This window comes from Neoarthrinium moseri (assembly GCF_022829205.1).
Source record: "Neoarthrinium moseri strain CBS 164.80 chromosome Unknown scaffold14_Wmoseri_CBS_16480, whole genome shotgun sequence".
Taxonomy (NCBI): domain Eukaryota; kingdom Fungi; phylum Ascomycota; class Sordariomycetes; order Amphisphaeriales; family Apiosporaceae; genus Neoarthrinium; species Neoarthrinium moseri.
Genome location: NW_026055128.1, coordinates 1 through 18,562, shown reverse-complemented (window position 1 = coordinate 18,562; position 18,562 = coordinate 1). Strand labels below are relative to the sequence as shown.

General features: G+C 55.0%; 4 protein-coding genes across 4 annotated transcripts; 2 read left to right on the top strand and 2 right to left on the bottom strand.

Annotated features, from left to right (window-relative positions):
* Positions 1-537: 537 nt before the first annotated feature.
* Positions 538-3,902, top strand: JN550_004816 (uncharacterized protein; the record flags this gene model as incomplete). Its single annotated transcript, XM_049316374.1, has 5 exons — positions 538-736; positions 834-979; positions 1,033-1,355; positions 1,415-3,747; positions 3,796-3,902. 5 exons carry the CDS (start codon positions 538-540, stop codon positions 3,900-3,902), a joined length of 3,108 nt encoding a protein of 1,035 aa, XP_049173014.1.
* Positions 3,903-5,330: 1,428 nt separating this feature from the next.
* Positions 5,331-7,429, bottom strand: JN550_004815 (uncharacterized protein; the record flags this gene model as incomplete). The annotated part of the gene is made up of 6 exons (XM_049316373.1): positions 5,331-5,759; positions 5,833-6,216; positions 6,277-6,480; positions 6,540-6,715; positions 6,769-7,124; positions 7,185-7,429. 6 exons carry the CDS (start codon positions 7,427-7,429, stop codon positions 5,331-5,333), a joined length of 1,794 nt encoding a protein of 597 aa, XP_049173013.1.
* Positions 7,430-8,197: 768 nt separating this feature from the next.
* On the top strand, positions 8,198-10,218 carry JN550_004814 (uncharacterized protein; the record flags this gene model as incomplete). The annotated part of the gene is made up of 2 exons (XM_049316371.1): positions 8,198-8,395; positions 8,452-10,218. 2 exons carry the CDS (start codon positions 8,198-8,200, stop codon positions 10,216-10,218), a joined length of 1,965 nt encoding a protein of 654 aa, XP_049173012.1.
* A 2,074-nt stretch (positions 10,219-12,292) lies between these two features.
* JN550_004813 (uncharacterized protein) lies at positions 12,293-14,311 on the bottom strand (the record flags this gene model as incomplete). The annotated part of the gene is made up of 3 exons (XM_049316370.1): positions 12,293-13,924; positions 13,999-14,155; positions 14,256-14,311. 3 exons carry the CDS (start codon positions 14,309-14,311, stop codon positions 12,293-12,295), a joined length of 1,845 nt encoding a protein of 614 aa, XP_049173011.1.
* Positions 14,312-18,562: the final 4,251 nt, after the last annotated feature.

The following is an 18,562-nucleotide window of genomic DNA, read 5'->3' as shown; positions in this document are numbered from 1 at the left end:
GTGTCATGAGAATTTCCGACCCTGCGCTGCCTGTCTGTTCTGCACTGCACCGCACCATTCTCTGTCCTATCGCGATTCCGGCATACGACCTTGTTTTGTTCCTTCTCCTGGTTCTGCTGGTGTTTCTCGCGGCTTGCAGAGATACCCTCGTTGGACCTCACGTTGTGGATTCGTCGGTTTGCTTCGTTTACACTCGTTTAATACAGCTTCCAGTTGGGAAGCGACAGCCTGCACGCCTCGCCAGCGACGGCACCAATACGACGTACGCACGCCTTTCGAATATTTGATACCCAAAAAAAAGTCACCAGCCGACCCCCACCTCCTGATCGCAACCGCCAGGGTTTGATTGACCTCGCTGATATTTCCACCCGGACCCGGACCATCGAGCCCGACTCTCGCGACTTCGTCTGCTCTGCTCCCCCATATAGACTTGGGGTTCGGCCCGCAAACTCAATTGCCCGCCATAGACCCTACTTGCGGCTTGTACCTTGCATGTCGTCGGCCATAACCCTCCTCTAGGATATTCGCGACGTCACGATGCCGAGCCTGTTCTCCCGCATCAGGGGCAAGGACGGCCAGGGCAAGCTCAAGTCCAAGAAGGGTGCTGGCCTCGGCGGTCTGGCCGATCAGCTGCCCGCGAAGCCGCGCTGGGATGATGCGTACACGCGCACGACTGTGGAGGCCGAAGAGATCGTTGAGTTGGTGCAGCGATGTTCAGCCGAGCTCAAGGCGCGAGGTACGTTATGGAAACTGCCCTTCTGTCCCATGCTGCCCGTGTTCCAGGCGGGCGCCGGTCCATGTGACGAATCCGAGGCTGATTGCTATGACCTTAGCCCTTGACCACCCGTTTTTGCTGCTGCCGTTCCGTCCGACCTCTGATCCGAGTGCCGTGCGCATCTTCATACGCCACTTTTTCGATGAGAACCACAGCCTCCACGGGGAGGCTCTCGCGCAGGAACTGCGCATGACCGAGCCCATGGTATGCAAAACAGTTGTCAGGAATACATGCTCTCGAGGCTAATATGCAGATAGGTTATCTCGGGTGTGTTGAAATGGTGCTGGAGTCGGTTGCAGGGTGGTGTGGTCGGTTGGGACGCCTACGAGCTGTTCAAAGTGGGAGAGCAAGATTCCAGCTTCGCACGCAACGCATTCACTACCTTCATTCCTCTGAGCGTCGAGAATGACGCGCGTACCAAGATCATCTTTTATTACTTCGACCTTCTGTCTGCCATCGCCGCCCACGGCAAGACGAACGGCTTTGGAGGCCGCAAGCTCTCGCGCATGGCGTCCTGGTGGGCCTTTGAGCACAAGGACACGGGTAATGGGTTCGAGGGTGGTTACAAATTCTGGCTCAGGTACGTGTCGTCGCTCCGCACCAGCCTTGGTCATCATGTACTAATTTGGACCAAAATAGCGCTGCTGATGCCACGAGCCATCTGTTCTTCGCCTATCTGAGGTCCTTGGCTCCCCAACCATCCGTTGGTGGTATTTCCATGCTTCCAATGTCCCTTCAGAAACTACTACAGGAAACTGAATACCCACCCCAAAATCCTTCGTTGATGCAGTCGTCTACCTACAGGGTTGTCATGGTCGTCGACACCGTATCGCCAACGCCGTTTGCGCTGCTGCGCCGGGCTAATCACTTCCAGTACCGCGAGGACGACAGGGCTCTATACGAGTTCTCCGAGTACGAAGACCCCGTCAGAGCGCTGACTGAGGAATGCCGAAGAGTCCTCAAGGCCATCTCACTCGCCAACCAATCGCAGGTCTCTAGTTCTAAGCACTCTACGGGACTCCGTGATGCCTCGTGGTCGCGCTTTGAGGATATTGGATTTGCAGGCACGTTGGAGGAAGAAGACGACGACGACGACATGGCCAGGGCAGGCTCACAGAACCCCCGGGGCCTGAGAACGACGCCTGCTTCGGGGACGAACTTGGGCCGGCCCACCACCCCTTCTTGGGCAGACTTCCTGTCGTCCGGCTTTGTGGATGACTCGCCTAACAGCCCGACCAACGTCTTGCTCCCCCCGGACAAGGTACTACCGCCCATCGATGCCAATGTTCGTCAACGTAGCTCTCAATCTCACCGCCCGCGACTGGAGAGCGTTCAGCATCTAGAACCTGGTGAGCTCGCAAATATTAACCGATTTGATCTCGATGATGCCTTTTGGTGGGTTTGGATGAGCAGTCTTGCCCCCGAGGAGACTGCCGAGCGAAAGTCAGCCTTTGGTCGATGTGCCGTTATTGAGACGGCGATCCGCTCTGGTCGATGGCTAGTAATGGAGGAGATGCTCAAGGGCGCGGCCCCTGAGCCTGCAGCAGGTGCATACATCGCGGAAAAGAAGGGCTTCTTCAGCTGGACGCGGCGCAACAAGGGAGTTTCGCGTAGTAAGTCTACAGGAAAGGGGACCCTTGACAAGGGCGACCGTCTGAAACCAGGTACCACCTTTGGCGCTGGACTCAGCAAGACCAGCATCGGTCCAGACCAGCAAGCCAAGATACAAGCAGCAGCACAGCAACTTCAAGCAAGCGAAGCTCAGGAACGTCTGTTGGCATCACCATTGCCAGAACGCCGTGGCCGCACAGATGCCGACTTGATGAAGGAGAAAACTAATAGCGTGCTCACCTTGCAGCCGGTCATCGTGAAGGAGGCTTCGCCAGCCATGAAATGGGCCAACAAGTACGACAAGGATGCTATCCGTGAAGCTTACCTGTCCAACACGAATGCCGGCCGTGGTCTAGGCCAGGCCACCATTCAACCCAATGGCCACACCGAGACGAATGGCTCCATGACAAATGGCAATCATTTGCCCGAAATACCGGAGAAGTCGCCTTCCACTGCCGCTCTGCCTTCACCAGCTGCACCACCACCGCCAACCGTTGTGGAGCCTCAGCCCGTTGCGCCAGCTCAGGAGCCTGTGCGGGAGCCCGAGAAGGCCTTGGAGGATGTCCACCCTGCCGAGAGACCTGCGCCTACTGGTCGCAACTCCCCACTGCCGCCGCCGCCACAAGGAGAGACTTCCATGGAGTCAGCTCGGGCCAATATGCTCTCACCTGAGCCACCCAGTCCCGAGAGCAAGAAGCCGAAGAAACTTCACAAAGAGGTTCACAAAGAGGAGAAGAAGACTGGTGGCTTCCGTAAGCTGTTTGGCCGCAAAAACAGAGTCTCCAAAGTCCCCGACAATGCGGCGACTGATGTCAACGCCTTCCTGGCCCAGCAACCTCAGGCCGCCGCGCCTGAGGCCACTCCTGAGAGACCTGAGCCTGTTACCTCAGAGTCTGCAGTCATGTCGCCAGGCGAATCCGCCTTTGCAACCCCCGCAGAGCAACCTGAAGACATTACCCCTACGCAAACCCCAGCAGCACCGGAGCCAACTTATGACGCTTCGGTTGACGAAAACTTGTCCCGGGTTGACACAGCCGATGTGAACGAAGCCAACCAGGAGTTCTCGCGTTTCGACCAAGGTCCTCTCTCTGACCAGCCTGCATTCGTCCCAGAAGACGAAGACAGCGACGATGATGCTACACCACCCCCTATTGCTCGGCACACGACGCTTCCGGCTGCGGTCCCTGAAGACGAACATGAAGACGATGACGAGGGAGCACCCTCGCCTGCTGTCCCCATGCAAGATCGCTGGGCGCAGATTAGGAAGAATGCAGCCGACAGAGCTCGCCAAAGCGAGGAACAGAGTCGGGGTGCACAGAGCAAGACCACGGACGACGATGACAATACAAGTGGCGAAGAGAGTGAGTAAGACCTGAGCTATAATCGTAATCTATGCTAACAACTGATAGCCATTGAATCCCGTGTCGCCCGTATTAAAGCTCGTGTTGCTGAGTTGACGGGCAATATGGAGACTACGACTGGACCTGGTAGTCGGACTCCTCCTTCTAGACGCTAGGGACGGATTTGGGAAGACGACGAATTCTGAGGTACCTGGACATCGACCTTTTCTAGGATCTTTACCGACTCTCCAACCAGCTACTTCGTTTCTTCTTTACGACCAAGCTTTTTCTATCTTCCATATTCGGCGAAGGCAACCCCTCGATACCTAATATGCTTGGCCTAATTCTCTTCTCCTTTTCTTTTTTCGATGATACCACTAGAAGAGTTTTTCGTTTCGCGTTTCAGCATATGCAAGCTTGTTCTAATTCTGTTTCTCACACCGGGCTCAGTCATCTACTGTTGTCCATCTTGTTACCATAGGATGAGGGCCAGCCACCCGAAATGGCGTTTCCTACCGCTTTTCCTGCACAGAGTTCGCGAGTTTGGATGGGCATCTAACATAAGGGTCAGATGTACCTTAGCTTAAGCCACTTCTGCAAATGTCTCAACCATTTTCTATCCACTTGAAACGTATTAATGGGCGACGAAACGATGTGAAGTGCGAGTACGTCGTGGCAAGGGAGTCGCTGGGGGGGTATTAATCACTTAAGATACCCTGGGGAGTGCGGTGGACTTGTTGTTTCTTCCGTAGCCGGCGCCCATGAACTGGCTTTCTTCAACTCAAATCGCAAACAATATGTACCGTAACGAGATCTGGAGCCCCTTGATATAGAGCACCGTCAAATTTTCGTGACTGTTGACGGAGCTTTTGGACTGACCCGGCACATTCTGTGGATGCTAGAGACCGTTGTTTTCACTTAAACGTAGCCTTTGTAAGTCGCAAAGTCCCGTCTCACGTGCTTTACTGTGTACCGTTTCACTTGCCGAAACTACCTTGACCGCCCGTGGCAAAGGAGTCCGACGTTGGATGGTCCAAGCCTGTGCGTATCTTCACCTGTATCCCAGAATTATGTTACCGTGAACCTCTGATTTGAGTGTGATCCCGGAAATGCCTTCGGGATGTGATTAAAACCTATGACAGTTGGAGTTTTGAGTTTACACCAGAGCATCTCGCTCTTGCCAGGAGAGGTTGAAGTAGTGCTGGCTGGTCCGTCAAGTCGAACATGATTTTTCTGCTCTTGATGTCAATGGGGCCGGTATAGTGTTGAGTAATGACAGGCGGACTCGACTGCAGCAAACAATCGCGATAGTAGATGATACAAGGGAGTCAATTAAGACAGCCACAGATCCATTTTGCTGCTCAGCAAGTACCTTTCCGCAAAGTGGTCTCGACTTCGACTTGGTTCTTTGTGCTTTACGGGGGACTAGTAAGAACGCAATGATTTGTTACAGAAATAGCAGTCGTCACTCATTGTAGTATTTTCACTACTATCCTTCTCATGGGGCGATACACAGCATATTTAGACCGCATATGGCCAGATAGTTCTGTCATCACAAGAAACCACAACTGCATTAGTCCTCAGCCAAACTTTCACATTAAAGCTCACCGCTTGATGCTACCTGCCCGCTGCCTGCGCACGCCGAATCTTTGTTCGCTCCTCCTCCTCTCCAGGCCCCAGTCCTCCTCCCTGGACTGTTCTGGGAGGGTCGGGGCACCGCCGAGACTGGCAAGCACAGCTTTATTCGTACACGTCAGGTCATCCAGAACCTGTAGCTCGTGTAAAGAGAACCACTTGGGCATCAGATACGTGCGCAGGGGAATCAGAAGGATGATTAGCACAGGGAATCCAACTGCGGCAATGGTCTGCGAGATCGCCACTGTTGCGGCCACGCCCAGCGCTTGCAGTCCTATGTACGCCCAGATCTTGCGTCGGCGAACTGTGAGCAAGGGCTCATCTCTCTGCAGGAAGCGTTCCTCCGAATTGAGGAAGACCAGTTTTTGGACAATGCCATTGCTTTCAATTGACCCCCACTATAATACAAACGTTAGTGATCCATGCAAAGCATGGCGTAACGTATGGAGAAATGTTGCAGATATTACTCACGCCGACAACAAAAAAGACACCAGCAAATACGGCTGCCGGCATCGTGTGCAGGACCACCAAAAGGGGACCAGTCATAGTGCCAATCAAGGCCAAGCCCATGAGGAAGTGTGAAACTCGCTGCTCAACTACAGCAGTAGCTTCCACGACGGGACGGCGAATATCCGTACCCTCGCCCTCTGCCGTGGCGATCACTTTCAATTTGGTCTCGTAGTTGGTAAGGGAGTCCGTATGCACTGGTGCTTGAGGGACTAGGCCGTTTGGTAGCGGCAGTCCAAGGATCCCCGAGACGAATGTAGTGCAGCCCAGCAGGAAGAAGTCCCAGTGAAAGCCACCGGGCTTCTTGAGTGGAAACTGGCGCGCCTGCGCTGTGATACTGCTCACATTCTGGCATTGACGAGTTAGTTGCGACCTTGCCTATCAGCATGGGACGGGCTTTTCACTTACATGATCGTAGTAGAAGAGCAGCATAACCAAGAAACCGAAGGGCATGGCCACGAACACCCACTTGACCTCGAGATTCCAGAAGTCGAGGAGCCAGCTTCGGGGTTGGGTGGGGCGGAAGGCATCGCTTACGGGCACTTTTGAAATGTGCGCATCTTTGAGCTGTCCAGGGATGTGCGAAAAGCCGACCCAGAAGAGTGTAGTGAACTGTGGGCTCGGTCAGATTTCCTGCTTAGGCGACATGAACTTGGACAACGGCAACGAACAACATAGGCATAGTCTGCAAGGATCCCCCTGAACCATGCTTTCCACACGGTACTCTGACCTAGTTTCTCGAGCCCGTAGACGGACCCGAAGTATAGGATTGCGATGAGACAGCTCAGGTAGCCCGAGGTAGCCCCTTCAATGGAAAACTCGTTCACAAGCTCTTCGACGCCCTTGACTGGAAAGATTTAGTATTCGTGGTAAGCGAACCAACGTAGCTCTGATACTTACTCATATAGATGATGCCGACGTACATCCCAAAGCTCTCGCTGGAAAAATCCGTCACGTAACGCATATAGTCACAAGCGTTGAAGATGGCCATGAGCCAATGAAAGATGGCACCCCAGATGCCAGTCCACGCCATAAAGCGAGGGTAGATGGACACATCATAAATGGCAATGATATCGTAGATGGTGTAATTAAACAAAGAAATGAGACCCGTGATGCCGACGATAGTCAGGGGCTGAGCTCCGAGGATGCTGAAGACCATGGCGGCGAGCGCCGACGCGAAGAGCGACTCGTTGACGCCGTAGAAGAAGCCGGTGCGTCGGTTCATGTCCAGGGTGTACGCCAAAGCTGGCAGGAGGCTGATTCAAAAACAAATATTAATAAGTCGACTGTGGCATGTGCTGCGGGGAGCGACCTACTTTACGAAATACATCCGGATGGTGCTGGCGGCGGTGCGATAGGTGAAGGCATCGGTGATGTCGCTAGGGTAATAGGGGAGTCGCCGCCGAACATCATGATACATGCCGCGGCAAGGTCTGAGTATTCTGAGCCCCCGCCATCCTTTGAGGTTTTCATAAGTATAGGACTTGGTTGTCTTCTCTCGTGTCAATTGAGGCTCGTGGGAGCCATTGGACTCGAGATTGGCGTTGTCTCGGTCGGACATGGCGGCGCAGGATGATCTTCTATCGTGAAGTTGACGAGGAATATAGTCATGGGAGACAGGAGGTGTCAGAGCCCGGCCATGGGTAAACAAGTATGATGTCAACCTATCAGATGCTTAGGGTCACGTTTGTGACTCTTATATAGCCTTGTAGAGTAGAAAAGCCGGGATTCGCTCTCGCCGCAGGGACTACGTGCCAAGTGCAGTGCCCTCACTAAATTGGGATAGGTTGCATCATCTACACAACCTTATAACCTTATACACCGGAACGGGGCGATGCGCTACCTTGGGAGCGATTGCCACACGAATTATACATATGGACAGCAGATGACTGAGCGGGGGGGAAACAGAAGTGCTTGGTTCAATATGAACTTTGAACTATACAATTACTCCTTGGCAAAATGTTCGAGCGCTTTTTCGCCTTTCTTCGAGCACACTTTGGCTCTATGAAATAGATCTCTTAGACAGGAGCGGCACCCGCACCTTGGCCCTTGGTGATGAGTGACTAGTCTATGATCCTATTGGATGCGACGATGCTTCTTGGACGCCGTTGAAAGCGCTGATTCGCGGAGAGTGCCGGGGTGGCTCCAGTCGAAGAAGTCATTTGGCTGCCCACCTACGCAATAGCTCTGCCCGCTCCGCAACACCTCAGGCCATCCGTGTTTGTCGGTTCGTGGCCGTCGTCGCCACAAAAATGTCTGCCCGGGAATCACACTGCCCCATCCTGTTTCGTCCCGCTATCTCGTCTTTTGGCTTGCTAGAGTCCGGACGATGAGCCCCCCGAATGAAGATCCCACAGAGCATTTGCGCCGGCGCGTAGCCGAGACCCTGGCAGACCAGCTGAACCACGCATCGTTTGACTGGTCCGCGCTGGCACGGCTCGATAGGCCGGTTTTGCGCATAGAGGCCTGCCTCGAAGAAGGTTCGCATGCTGCCAGGGAATCAACCCCGAAAAGCGCCGTGATTACTGTAAGGGTGATCTCACTGGCTGCCATGTATCTGGTGCTCACACTTCACTCTTACAGCAGCTTATTGATCTGTCTGATGTCGCATCGACATGTTCTTCCCCTCGCAAGGCTACGGCAGAACTGACAGATACGCCTCATAAGGCCATCCCATCCGGCGATACGGCCAGAGTTCCCATCTCAGCTCCGGCGGCTGGGCATATCAGTTCTCTCGCACCTCGCAAGGAGCTAAAGCCCAAGGGGAATGCCACCGCGGAGCCGTCTGAGCCTTCGCCAGACGAGAACAGTGACAATTCCGATCTGGACTCGCCCACGGAGGATCGAAGAAAAGAGCTTGGTGGGCTGCGGCCTGCACGTCAAGACTCCACGACACTGGAGACTGCTGACAGCCAAAGGCAGATCCACAGCGGCGACAAGTTCCCCAAGAGGCGGAAGCTAAAGCCGGTTGGCCATTTCCTGCAGCCCTCGACCCTGGACAAGCTCATCGGTGGGATATGGGAGCAGATTCATGGCAGCCTCAGTCTCGATCCACAGAGCCTCCTGGGTCAGTCACAGCTGAGGTCGCTTGGCGCCGAGGATGGCGCCGTCAATGCCATCGCAGCGCCGATGGCTCTCGCGCGTACTGGAGCAAAGGATCCCAATGGACGGACTCCACAATCCGACGAGGCCTTCAGCCGCAGCAACGTATTTTGTCGCCAGGTGACCCAAGCGAGCCGTGCATGCCGTTCTCTTGAGGTTATTGTGCAGGCCCGCTGGGTCGAGTACTTCGATTCGTACGTCGACAGTTGGGCCAACGCCAACCCCTTGGTCCCGCGTAGCAGATACAACAAGGCCGCGCTGATGGGCGCCTGTGCGGATTTTGGCTGGACCGAAAAGGAGCTTCGGAACAAGATGTACGTTTGGCGGGGTTATAAAGAGATTAAAGACGCCGGTGGGTGGGCATCGCTAGTCTTTGCCGGCATGGGCATATACCGCTTCTGCAAGTATCGTATAGGCTTCGATAAGGAGAGCATGCAGCGCCTACGGAACCTGCAGCCGGCCATCGAAGTCGCCGCCGATACACTTCACCCGCAATGGAGGCAGTTGTTGACAGTGATCGGGGAACCTTCACAGCGAGCCTTTGATGGCCACGCTCACGATTGGGTAGTCTTCCTCGACGGCAGCGACCCGATCCCCTTGCGAAACACGTACCTCCAATGGGACGCAGATTTTAGCTATCGCCAACTTGACGAATGCGTCGTAGACGAGCGCGTATGGGGGTGTGATGACCCTCGCTGGCAGCCCCCTACAGACGAGATTGTGCGGGCCACGGCAATGCCACTGTGCGAGACGTGTGGAAAGGAGCAGTCGGATGACCCCAAAGTAAACAACTGTTACTGCTTCCCTACCATCTTCGGCGGTGGTAAACTGAGCTCCAGCCCTGTCCTTGTATTTAGGACGGCCGACGGCAAAAATAACGGGCTTCTGGCCCTGTGTGCATTCGAAAGAGGTGCGCCGATTGGGGAGTTCGTGGGCGTCATCACAAAGGGCCTACAGAACGTCGATGTCATGGAGAGCTCGACGGCATCGACCAATTACCAGATATGGCAGGGCAGGCAAGGCAACTTCACGCGCTTCGTCAACCACAGCTGCAATGCCAACGCGCAGTACCAACGGTTCACGTGGCTGAACACGCAGAGAATTGTCCTGGTCAGCAAAGGCATCGACGCGGGCACCGAGATCACAGTGGACTACTCGGACAAGTACTGGAAAGGCCTGGATAAGAAGTGTCTCTGCGGTGAGACCTGTTGTCGGTATAAGAGAGACGAGACCAATACAGACAGCTGAGGTAACCAAGCCTCACGCAGATCTGTAGAGTATCTAGACTACTCTAATTGGTGGCAATCTGTGGTAATCGAAGTGTATTCATTTGGCCAGATCGCTGCCATATCGTCTTGACGGACTTCTCGTCATTCATCGCTGTAGCATTACTATATCCGTACATGCCATGCCAATAAGACACACCATTTTGGTCACTAGACATCTGTCGGTACATGGCCGGCTCCGACCCCCGTTTCCCGCCCCTAATGCGAACGGCTCCATGACTTCCCAGGAAGTCGCCCGGCACCTACAGAAGGAAGAGATTAGAAGAAAACTCCGACGCAGGTCCGCGGCAACGACAGTGCAGGCTTGGCAGGCCATGTGGGACAGTAAAAGGTGCACTGGCGTTGTTCCAGTTAAGCTCGTGTCGCCGGCTTGGGGCTGGGCCGGCCCGAGATGGTGCTGGGCTGTGCCAGTGGCATGGCACAGCACTGCCATGATCTACGCGCCCGGCTACCCAAGCGATCGCCCGAGCTGCCTGCACCCGACGAAATAGACGCGCTAGGTATCTATACAACGCATTTCAGTGAAGCCCTCAAATCATCTCTGCGACGGACGAGATGACTTTCCTGTAAGAGGCACTGTATACTCTTTGTAAGTGGATACATGGGGGTGGGACTTCACTGGTATGCGCTAGCGGAGTCGACTATACATCACGCTTGCCGTATAGACACAGTGCATGAAAGCAACGACGGTGGAGGAGGTCTTGGTATCTCACCCTTCCCCCACACTGCTCTTTCTTTTCACTCTCGAATTCCGACGACGCATTGCCAATCGCGGGCCTTTGAAGAAGGGGCAGGCTATGCTGTGGCATCGGCCAAATACATAGTACAGCCGCGGAGAGGGGGGGCTGCGCGCTACCGGGTGCCAAATTCTCCGCTGCAGGCTCTCACCGCGCGCCTGTGGCTGCGCCTGTTCCCGTTCAGCTTCTCCCACTGGCTGTCTCACAGAGCCACAAGCCTCGACGGCTGCTGTGTGCAATGTGGACGGGCTGCGTATCATCCCACTGCCATCGCCCGAGTCGGACGTTTGTCAGGGTCCAGGGGAGTAGACTCGCACTCCATTTCTCTCGCCCGACTGGCTGTGCTTCTCGGTGGTGTGTTCATCCTTCCAGAGCATGGCCCATTCAAGTTGTTTGAGTGGCCCGTATGGACGGTGGGATAGCGATCCGCCGACGAGTCTAGAGCACGCCCAAAGGAGCTCTCTTACGTGCTTCGGCTATCGGATAACCTCGTAGGATTTGTGGTACTCAACCGTCCGATGTGGGATGCAATGGTCGCTTATCGTCCAGCACAGCCCCCATAAGGCTGGCGCTTCTTGAAGCAATCCGGCTACGGGCAGGGGTGGGATGGGACGATGGTGGTGATGACATACGCGTCATTGTGGTGATCCTTCGACGTTTCACGTTGGTTAATTCAATTGGTTGGCCGAAAGGCCGACCCATCCACATGCGAGTCACTGCAAGGCAAAATAGGGACTCAGATCAGTCATGAATTGAACTCTTAGATATGCGCAGGCTATGGGATGTGTCCCTAAAGCCTATCCTAATGAACAACGCCGTGAACGCCTTCCATAGACCTCAGGAGAGAACCGCCCCCCCGTCTTTTTCCCCTGTAAAATGCAGCATACAATGCCCTGCTATCAGATTGCGAACCCATTAACTCGTGCCTCATGTCCATCTCTAAAACGAAGCAGCACGTGCTGGTATATGTGAAAAAGAGCTCGGGGATAACAACGACGAAGTAGTAGATGCCAAACGCCGTACCATGCTCAACAAAGATCGAAAGGTATCTGGCTGCCGTAGAGGAGCGTATCCAGCAGCGAAGTGATAAGAACGATTGAATCAACAACTAGTGGGATATCCATTGGGCTGTGAATAGAATGCGGCCAGCAAATCAAAGTTCAAGGAATGATGAATGGCACTGCAAAATAGAAGAAGAAAATCAATGAGAATGTTGTACAATCGCAAATGTGAATGCGAACTTGATCCCGAGTTGGAACAAGCCGGTGACCTTGCGTGCGTCGATCATAGGTAGGGTGCTTAGGAGTCTACCTTGACTCTTTTGGCCTCCATGCCCTCGGGTCCGTCGGAAGATGGTCCCGCAGTACTGATCTCGGGGCTCTTTCGCTTGTTAGAGTTCTCCTCTCTCAGAAAAGAGGGACCGGTCCCATGCACCGGTGTAGCGAAGTTCAGCGGGCTTGGCAGCGTGTTGCTATCATTGCGAGAATAGTTCCACTCGGGGTAAAAGCTGCTTGGGCTTGGCAGAAACTCGTTGTTGAGGAAGCGGGAGGGCAAGGCCGACACTGGAGTATCGATATTCATGTTACCGCCCTGTTGCTGTTGAGACTGGATTGGTCGGGCAAAGGGGTTCGGTGGCCCGGTAGCTCCAGCAGAGAGTAAAGCAGACGCAGACGGCGATGGAGGTGGCAGAACGACACCGGGCGCTTGAGCTTCGGCAGCATTACGTCGTGTGGATTGGGATGTTGTGTCTGACGTATTGCGCGGCGAAGTCGTAGACTCGGCCGCGTTACTGCTGGTCTCAGACTGCTCATCTGGAATCTGCACCTTGAGTTTGGGTCGAGGGCCACCGGGGACGCGCAGGCTATTCGACCTCGAAGGTGGAGTGAAAGTGGTCTCCGGGATGGTAGGGACAGAGTTTCTAGCTTTGCCCAGGTTCGAGGTGTTTGACCTTTGAGGCATAGGCGGAGAAGAGCCGGCATTGTTGCGCGAGACAGCGCCGACGTCCACGGACTGCGAGCGATTGCCATTCACGCCAACCTCGTCTTTCAGGCTCTGAGGTTCCGAGACAAAGGACGCAAGATGTTGAGAGAGGATCGAGCGATTCTCGTCGATAGGCGTGAAGATGCTGTGCTGCTTGCGCTGCGGCAGCTTCTTGATTGCAGAGTTCACATCGAGAAGAGGCTGACGAGGTTTCTCTGGGGATGGCTCGGGCTTGGGTTCCATGGGTGCCGGCGGCTGTTGAGGCTCCTGAGATCCTCGGTGATGCGGCTGAGGCACCTCTAGGTGTTGGTGTTGGGGCTGAGGGGGGGACATCTGAGGCATGGGCTGTTGTTGGTGGGGTAGCTGCTGAGGATGCGGTTGCGGTGGCGACGGTCGCTGCTGATTCTGCGGAGGCCCCTGAGGCGGGTAGCTGGGAGGAGGCACAGAGGAGCGCCGCTGGTCTTCCATGTATGGTTGCATCTGGGGATGGGGTTGATGCTGGGGTGGTGGATACGGGTATTGAGGTGGTGGTTGCGGCATGGGATGTTGCATGTTTGGCGGCATATTCTGGGTTTGGGGCTGGTAGATGCTTGGTTGGGGCATGTATGCGTAGCCGTTGGCCTGAGGCGGGCCAGGAGGACCGACGGGCTGGGGTATGCCGGAGCCCCTCCGGAAGTCGTTGCGGGATGACGGTCGAGAGCCCATCTGCGGCTGCGGGGTGTGTCCGCGGGGGGCAAAGGGTACGCTGTTGATGGGAGGCGAAGCCGAGGGCGTGTGCCCCCTCAGGTGAGAGAAGGACGCGTGGTGGTTCTGGAAATGCGGTGGGATCATCTGAGGTTCAACGGAGCCCTCGTGGCCGTGAGGAGGGGTGCCTTCGCCATCGTCATCCTCGTCGTCGTCTCCGCCGCCGTTGAAGTCAGCGGGACCTTTGTGCTCGTTGGGACCGCCATGCTGCAGAAGCCGTCCAGTCAGTACAATGCTCTTGCGCAGGCAAGGCGCGCGGGCGCAGACACGGTGTTACGCACATATGTGTATCTCGTGATGAGCTCTCTCATGTCCCCGGAAGAGTACTCATACAGCTTCTTGTTGTTGCCGAAGATGAAGACGGCAACGTCCACGGAGCAGAGGACGGACAGCTCATGCGCCTTCTTGAAAAGACCGCCCTTGCGTTTCAGAAAGGTCCTGCAAGTAAGGCGGTTAGTATATCCAGCACGCAGGGGATGTGACGAAGAAAACGACCGTCGTGCCGGCGTCGCGGTGAAGGGGAGCTGTGGTTGCTTACACTGAGCGATTCCTGTCATCCTTGATGGCCTTGATCTCAATCTTTCGCCGACCCATTTTGAAATTAGACTGCAATTAAGATAGTATACAGAAGAGGAATATTAGAGGCGCGTAGAATGACGGATGATCTGTTATAGCCGCTGGCGGGCGTGTGCTTCGCCTCAAGGCTACCGAAGAGTCGTCCGAAGAAGCTCAAGCTCAATGCGACGGGGTGGCGATGTCTTGCCTGTCAGACTGGCGGGGGGACAGACGGACGAGAGATTAGACTGGATTATGTCAATCCAGCTCGACGACCAAGTAAACTTCAAGCTAGCAGCTGGAATGGCGACCCAGAATGAAGGCCGTTGCAATAGTCGAATAAAAAGAATGTATGAAAGGGAATAAAAAAAGCCCGAGGCCCAGTTGCGGCGACCGTCTGTTGTTGGCTTCAGGTCACGGCGCTCGAGAGGGGACGATGGGTCAAAAAACTGAAACTGCTTCTGACGAGGCGCGGTGATGCGACAAGACAACGGTATTTGTACGGGCCCAGGCCTGGGACGCTGGGACGGGGTGCAATTCACGACGAAGCTCTTTGTGCGAGCCGATGCTGGTGTCGGGTCTGCGATAGAGGATACAAGATACCAGTTGATGCTACACTTGCAGATGGGGCTGAATCTGGCGTGGTTGATGCCAAAAATAGATGCGATCGTGGGAGACTCGACCCTTTAGACTTCTGGGAGAGAAAAGGACGGAGAGGGCAAGCAGAGACAAGACAGCGGGCGGCGGGCGGGAGGGTTTGTGTGCGTGTGGGTGCGAGTGGGTGCGTGTGTGAGAGGACTGCAGGTGGACTGTGTGTGTCGGCCGGGAGTGCGCTTGTGCTTTTTGGGCGGCCCACGGGTCATCCATGCCCATCTGGGTCAAAGGTGCTGTGGTCATGGTCATGGGCGTGGCATGGGGCATGGGTATGGGCCGACAGGGTTACCCCCCCCCGCTGCCCCCTCCCGCATGGGAGAAGCCCAAAGGTACTGCTTCGACATCGCCGGGCTTGCTGCGATGTGGGCAGCGCAACCTGCAAGCTTTGCAGACCGTTGTTCCGCGAACACTTCTCCACCGCCTCCTTGGACAGGTCGCGTCGCTACACAGTAGATGGATGGGCTTGCCTGGCTTGGCTCATTGCGACGCGTGAATTGGCTGCTTCAGGAAAGCCCTCGAGTCGTACACGGTCTGGATGTTGGTAGGACTTTGGAGGAGGGCCTCCAGTTGTTACTGCCTAGGTATGGACTACAGTCCATAGAGACAGAGAGCGAAGTGGGCCGTTCATCACAGTAGTGCTGTAGTTCACCTATCCAACCTACAGCAGGTGTCCATGGACACGGTACCATGGTATAGGTCCTAGTTAGTCCCGGAAAGCTTTGGACCAGTGGAGTCTCGGCACCACGGCTGTCAAAAGTCTCGCAAGCCTGAAACGGCTGTGACAGCTACTGTGCAGCATGGGGCGCCGAACAGCAGCCCTGGGTGCAGAAGTCCTAGGGCTGTACAGTGCGTGTGCAGCATGCAACTGTATTCAGGTACCCGGCACGTGTTATCGTCGTGGAATTTACCCGCGGCGCCGTCGAGAGCTGATTGTCGTCGCTTGTCCTTACTAACCGTCTCCATCACTGGCTCACTCTCACATCACATGCAGCCTTACCGTCCCTGCTCGAGGGACCATCCAACCTTCCAGAAGTACCTGCTGGCCCGCAGCAAAACCCGTCCAGTGCGACTGGGACCCTGGCTTGCCTGGTGGTATCTTCCATCTTTAGGGGACTGCACCCTACGTACAGGTGTGACGGCGAGTGGTCCCCTTTCCCACCCTGACTGCCCTGTCCTAGAGCCGCATGTTGCAGGCTGTCTCCAGAATAGAACATTCTTCTCGACTCGCCGTCTTCGGTAGCACAATGGCGTAGTTGGATCTCGTGTGTGAGCATGTTCACAGACTGCTAAGCACCTAGGACCAGGTCTATCTTTCTGTCCTGGCGTTGATCAATGTCCACCCCTTGCTCCCGGCTGGCTGGATAGGCGCCTGCTACATGCTCGCTCATCTTGGTGTTTCTCGATATAGAGTTCGCGATGCGTCGTTCCCCTGACTGATTGCATCCGAGCAGAGCTCAAGCCAGTGATCATCTGGCAAAGCTCTCTGGGGATGCCGCATCTGGATTCTGACATGCCTTGGGTTGAGTGCTCGTCGTCACCAGAATCCAACTTTAGAACCCCCCCCCGCGCCTAACGAGCTACACCTACCCTGTCCGGGTTCCATTATTGACATTCTTATCACAGCTTGATATGAAGCCATACTGGTGTTGCCGAACCAGGAACATGCTGACCAAGGTGGAATCCACCATTCACCATCGCTGCCGGCGGTCGACCTCAGCGAAGCGAGTTCTTGATGAATCGCGGAAGCACGCCCCGGGTCGCAACGAACCAATCTGCACCGAGACCCGACTATAGTCACTCCAATGCTCGCCAAGGCACGATGTCCTCACCGAATCAATCACAGAACGGGGATCTTTTTCTCATGTGCGCCCATGGCGTAGTTGGGACCATCGTCATCTGCGGCCTTGGTCAGATATCCCGCTGCTCCTAAGCGCCGGGCGTTGGGTCGACTAGACCAAACAGCTGCTAGTTCCTGTCCCGGATCCCAGCCAGCCATCGGCTCCGGCGCCGCTGATTGGGCGACGGCAGCAGTTCTATGTCGAGCTTTCTGCAAGCAATCTGGCAAGGCTGGTGGTTCACGTCCTCCCAGTCGCGAAAAAAAAAGTGGGAGGATCCCTGCTGAAGAGCCAAGCCCGTCTCCCCATTGTGGACCAACCCGAGCCGAAGAGTGCGGGCGTTGCTAAAAATAGCTATTAATAGTAACCATCCACCTGCATCTGCATTTTACCCTGGAACGAAACCGTGTTAATTTACCCTTGCTTATCCTTGCACACCCGAGTGCCCCATGTCACCGCAAGACGACGTACAGTAGATCGGTTGCAAAATGTTGCTCAGTACGGATGCCTCCGTAGATTAAGGCCGAGAGGAGCCTACTGAATGATGGTGATGCAGCTGGGCAACAGCCCGGCAAGTGAGGGGGGCAGTGGATCATCTCGATGCACTCTGCCGGATAAAGGATGAACACGATAGCAATCTATCTATCTTCCACTACACGAGCCGACCGTCCCCTACGTCGCTGGCCGGATGCGTTCACATCGTAGAGGGAGGTCTCAAGATACGGGGTATGCCATCACTAAAGACCCCAGGCAAACACATCCAACGTTAGCGGCTGCACGCGGTTGCGCTTACGACTGTTCATTGGCCTTGGTAGGGCGAGCAAGGGGGACGTATGCATGCTGACAATCTTCTTCAGAGTATGCTTGCAAGTCCTTTTTTCTCTCGTTCCTTGGATCGATGCAGTCATCAATATCCTTGGATATGGTGAGCATCTTCTCGCCCGTCGTTGCACATCTTCTTCTAACCGAGCCGGTAAACCCGATCGCAACTTTGGCGTCATCGTGTGACAATAATGCCGACCAAGAGCTCCAACTTCATTTTCATGCTTCGTTCCACTCCTGGCGGTCTTTCTAAGCCAACCTGTCGGTGGAGGACAATGTGCAGGCAAGTCATCGCGAGGGCAAACTCAAGGGCAAGGCTTGAATTAGCCGCATTAGACCATGAACGCCTACCAACGTGCTCATAATCGAATCCGAGTTGATCCAACTAGTAGAGAAGCCGACCTAATCGAAACGTAACTTTGCTTGGGCTTTTGATTGCTCCAAGTATGGAGCAGGGAGGCTGGTAGTAGGTGATTGCGTCCCATGGGGCGGTCCGTAGAGTATGTCCTTGAAGCTTGATTACAGAGTCGAGGGCACGGCCAGAACAGATGAACGAATGCAGCCTCGTACAAGCCGGTGGCGGTGAAGCAATCAGTCACCAGGCGAGACGTACTAACCGCATCATTGACGATGTGACTGGTGATTGGGATGACCCAGGGGATAGGATCCCTTGGAAGTTTGCGAGCAAACTTCTTCAACTACAGGCATCTGTGACGGCAGAGCCGTTTCGACAACAAAGAAATGGCGAGTGATGTTGGTGGGTTCAGGTGACTGATAGCAAGGTGGCATACGAGTTACATGCAGTAGCTTGCGTTGGGCAAAGCACCTCCCTCCGACGGGAGATATTGGGAGCACTTGGGATGCTCAGGACTGACTGTGTCGAGAAGTGGTCTCTGATTGAGGAGGATAAGTCTGCTCCAAAAGGCCGAGAAGAGGTACTCAGTTTAATAATTTGAAGCCAGGTGGTGAAATTGAACCC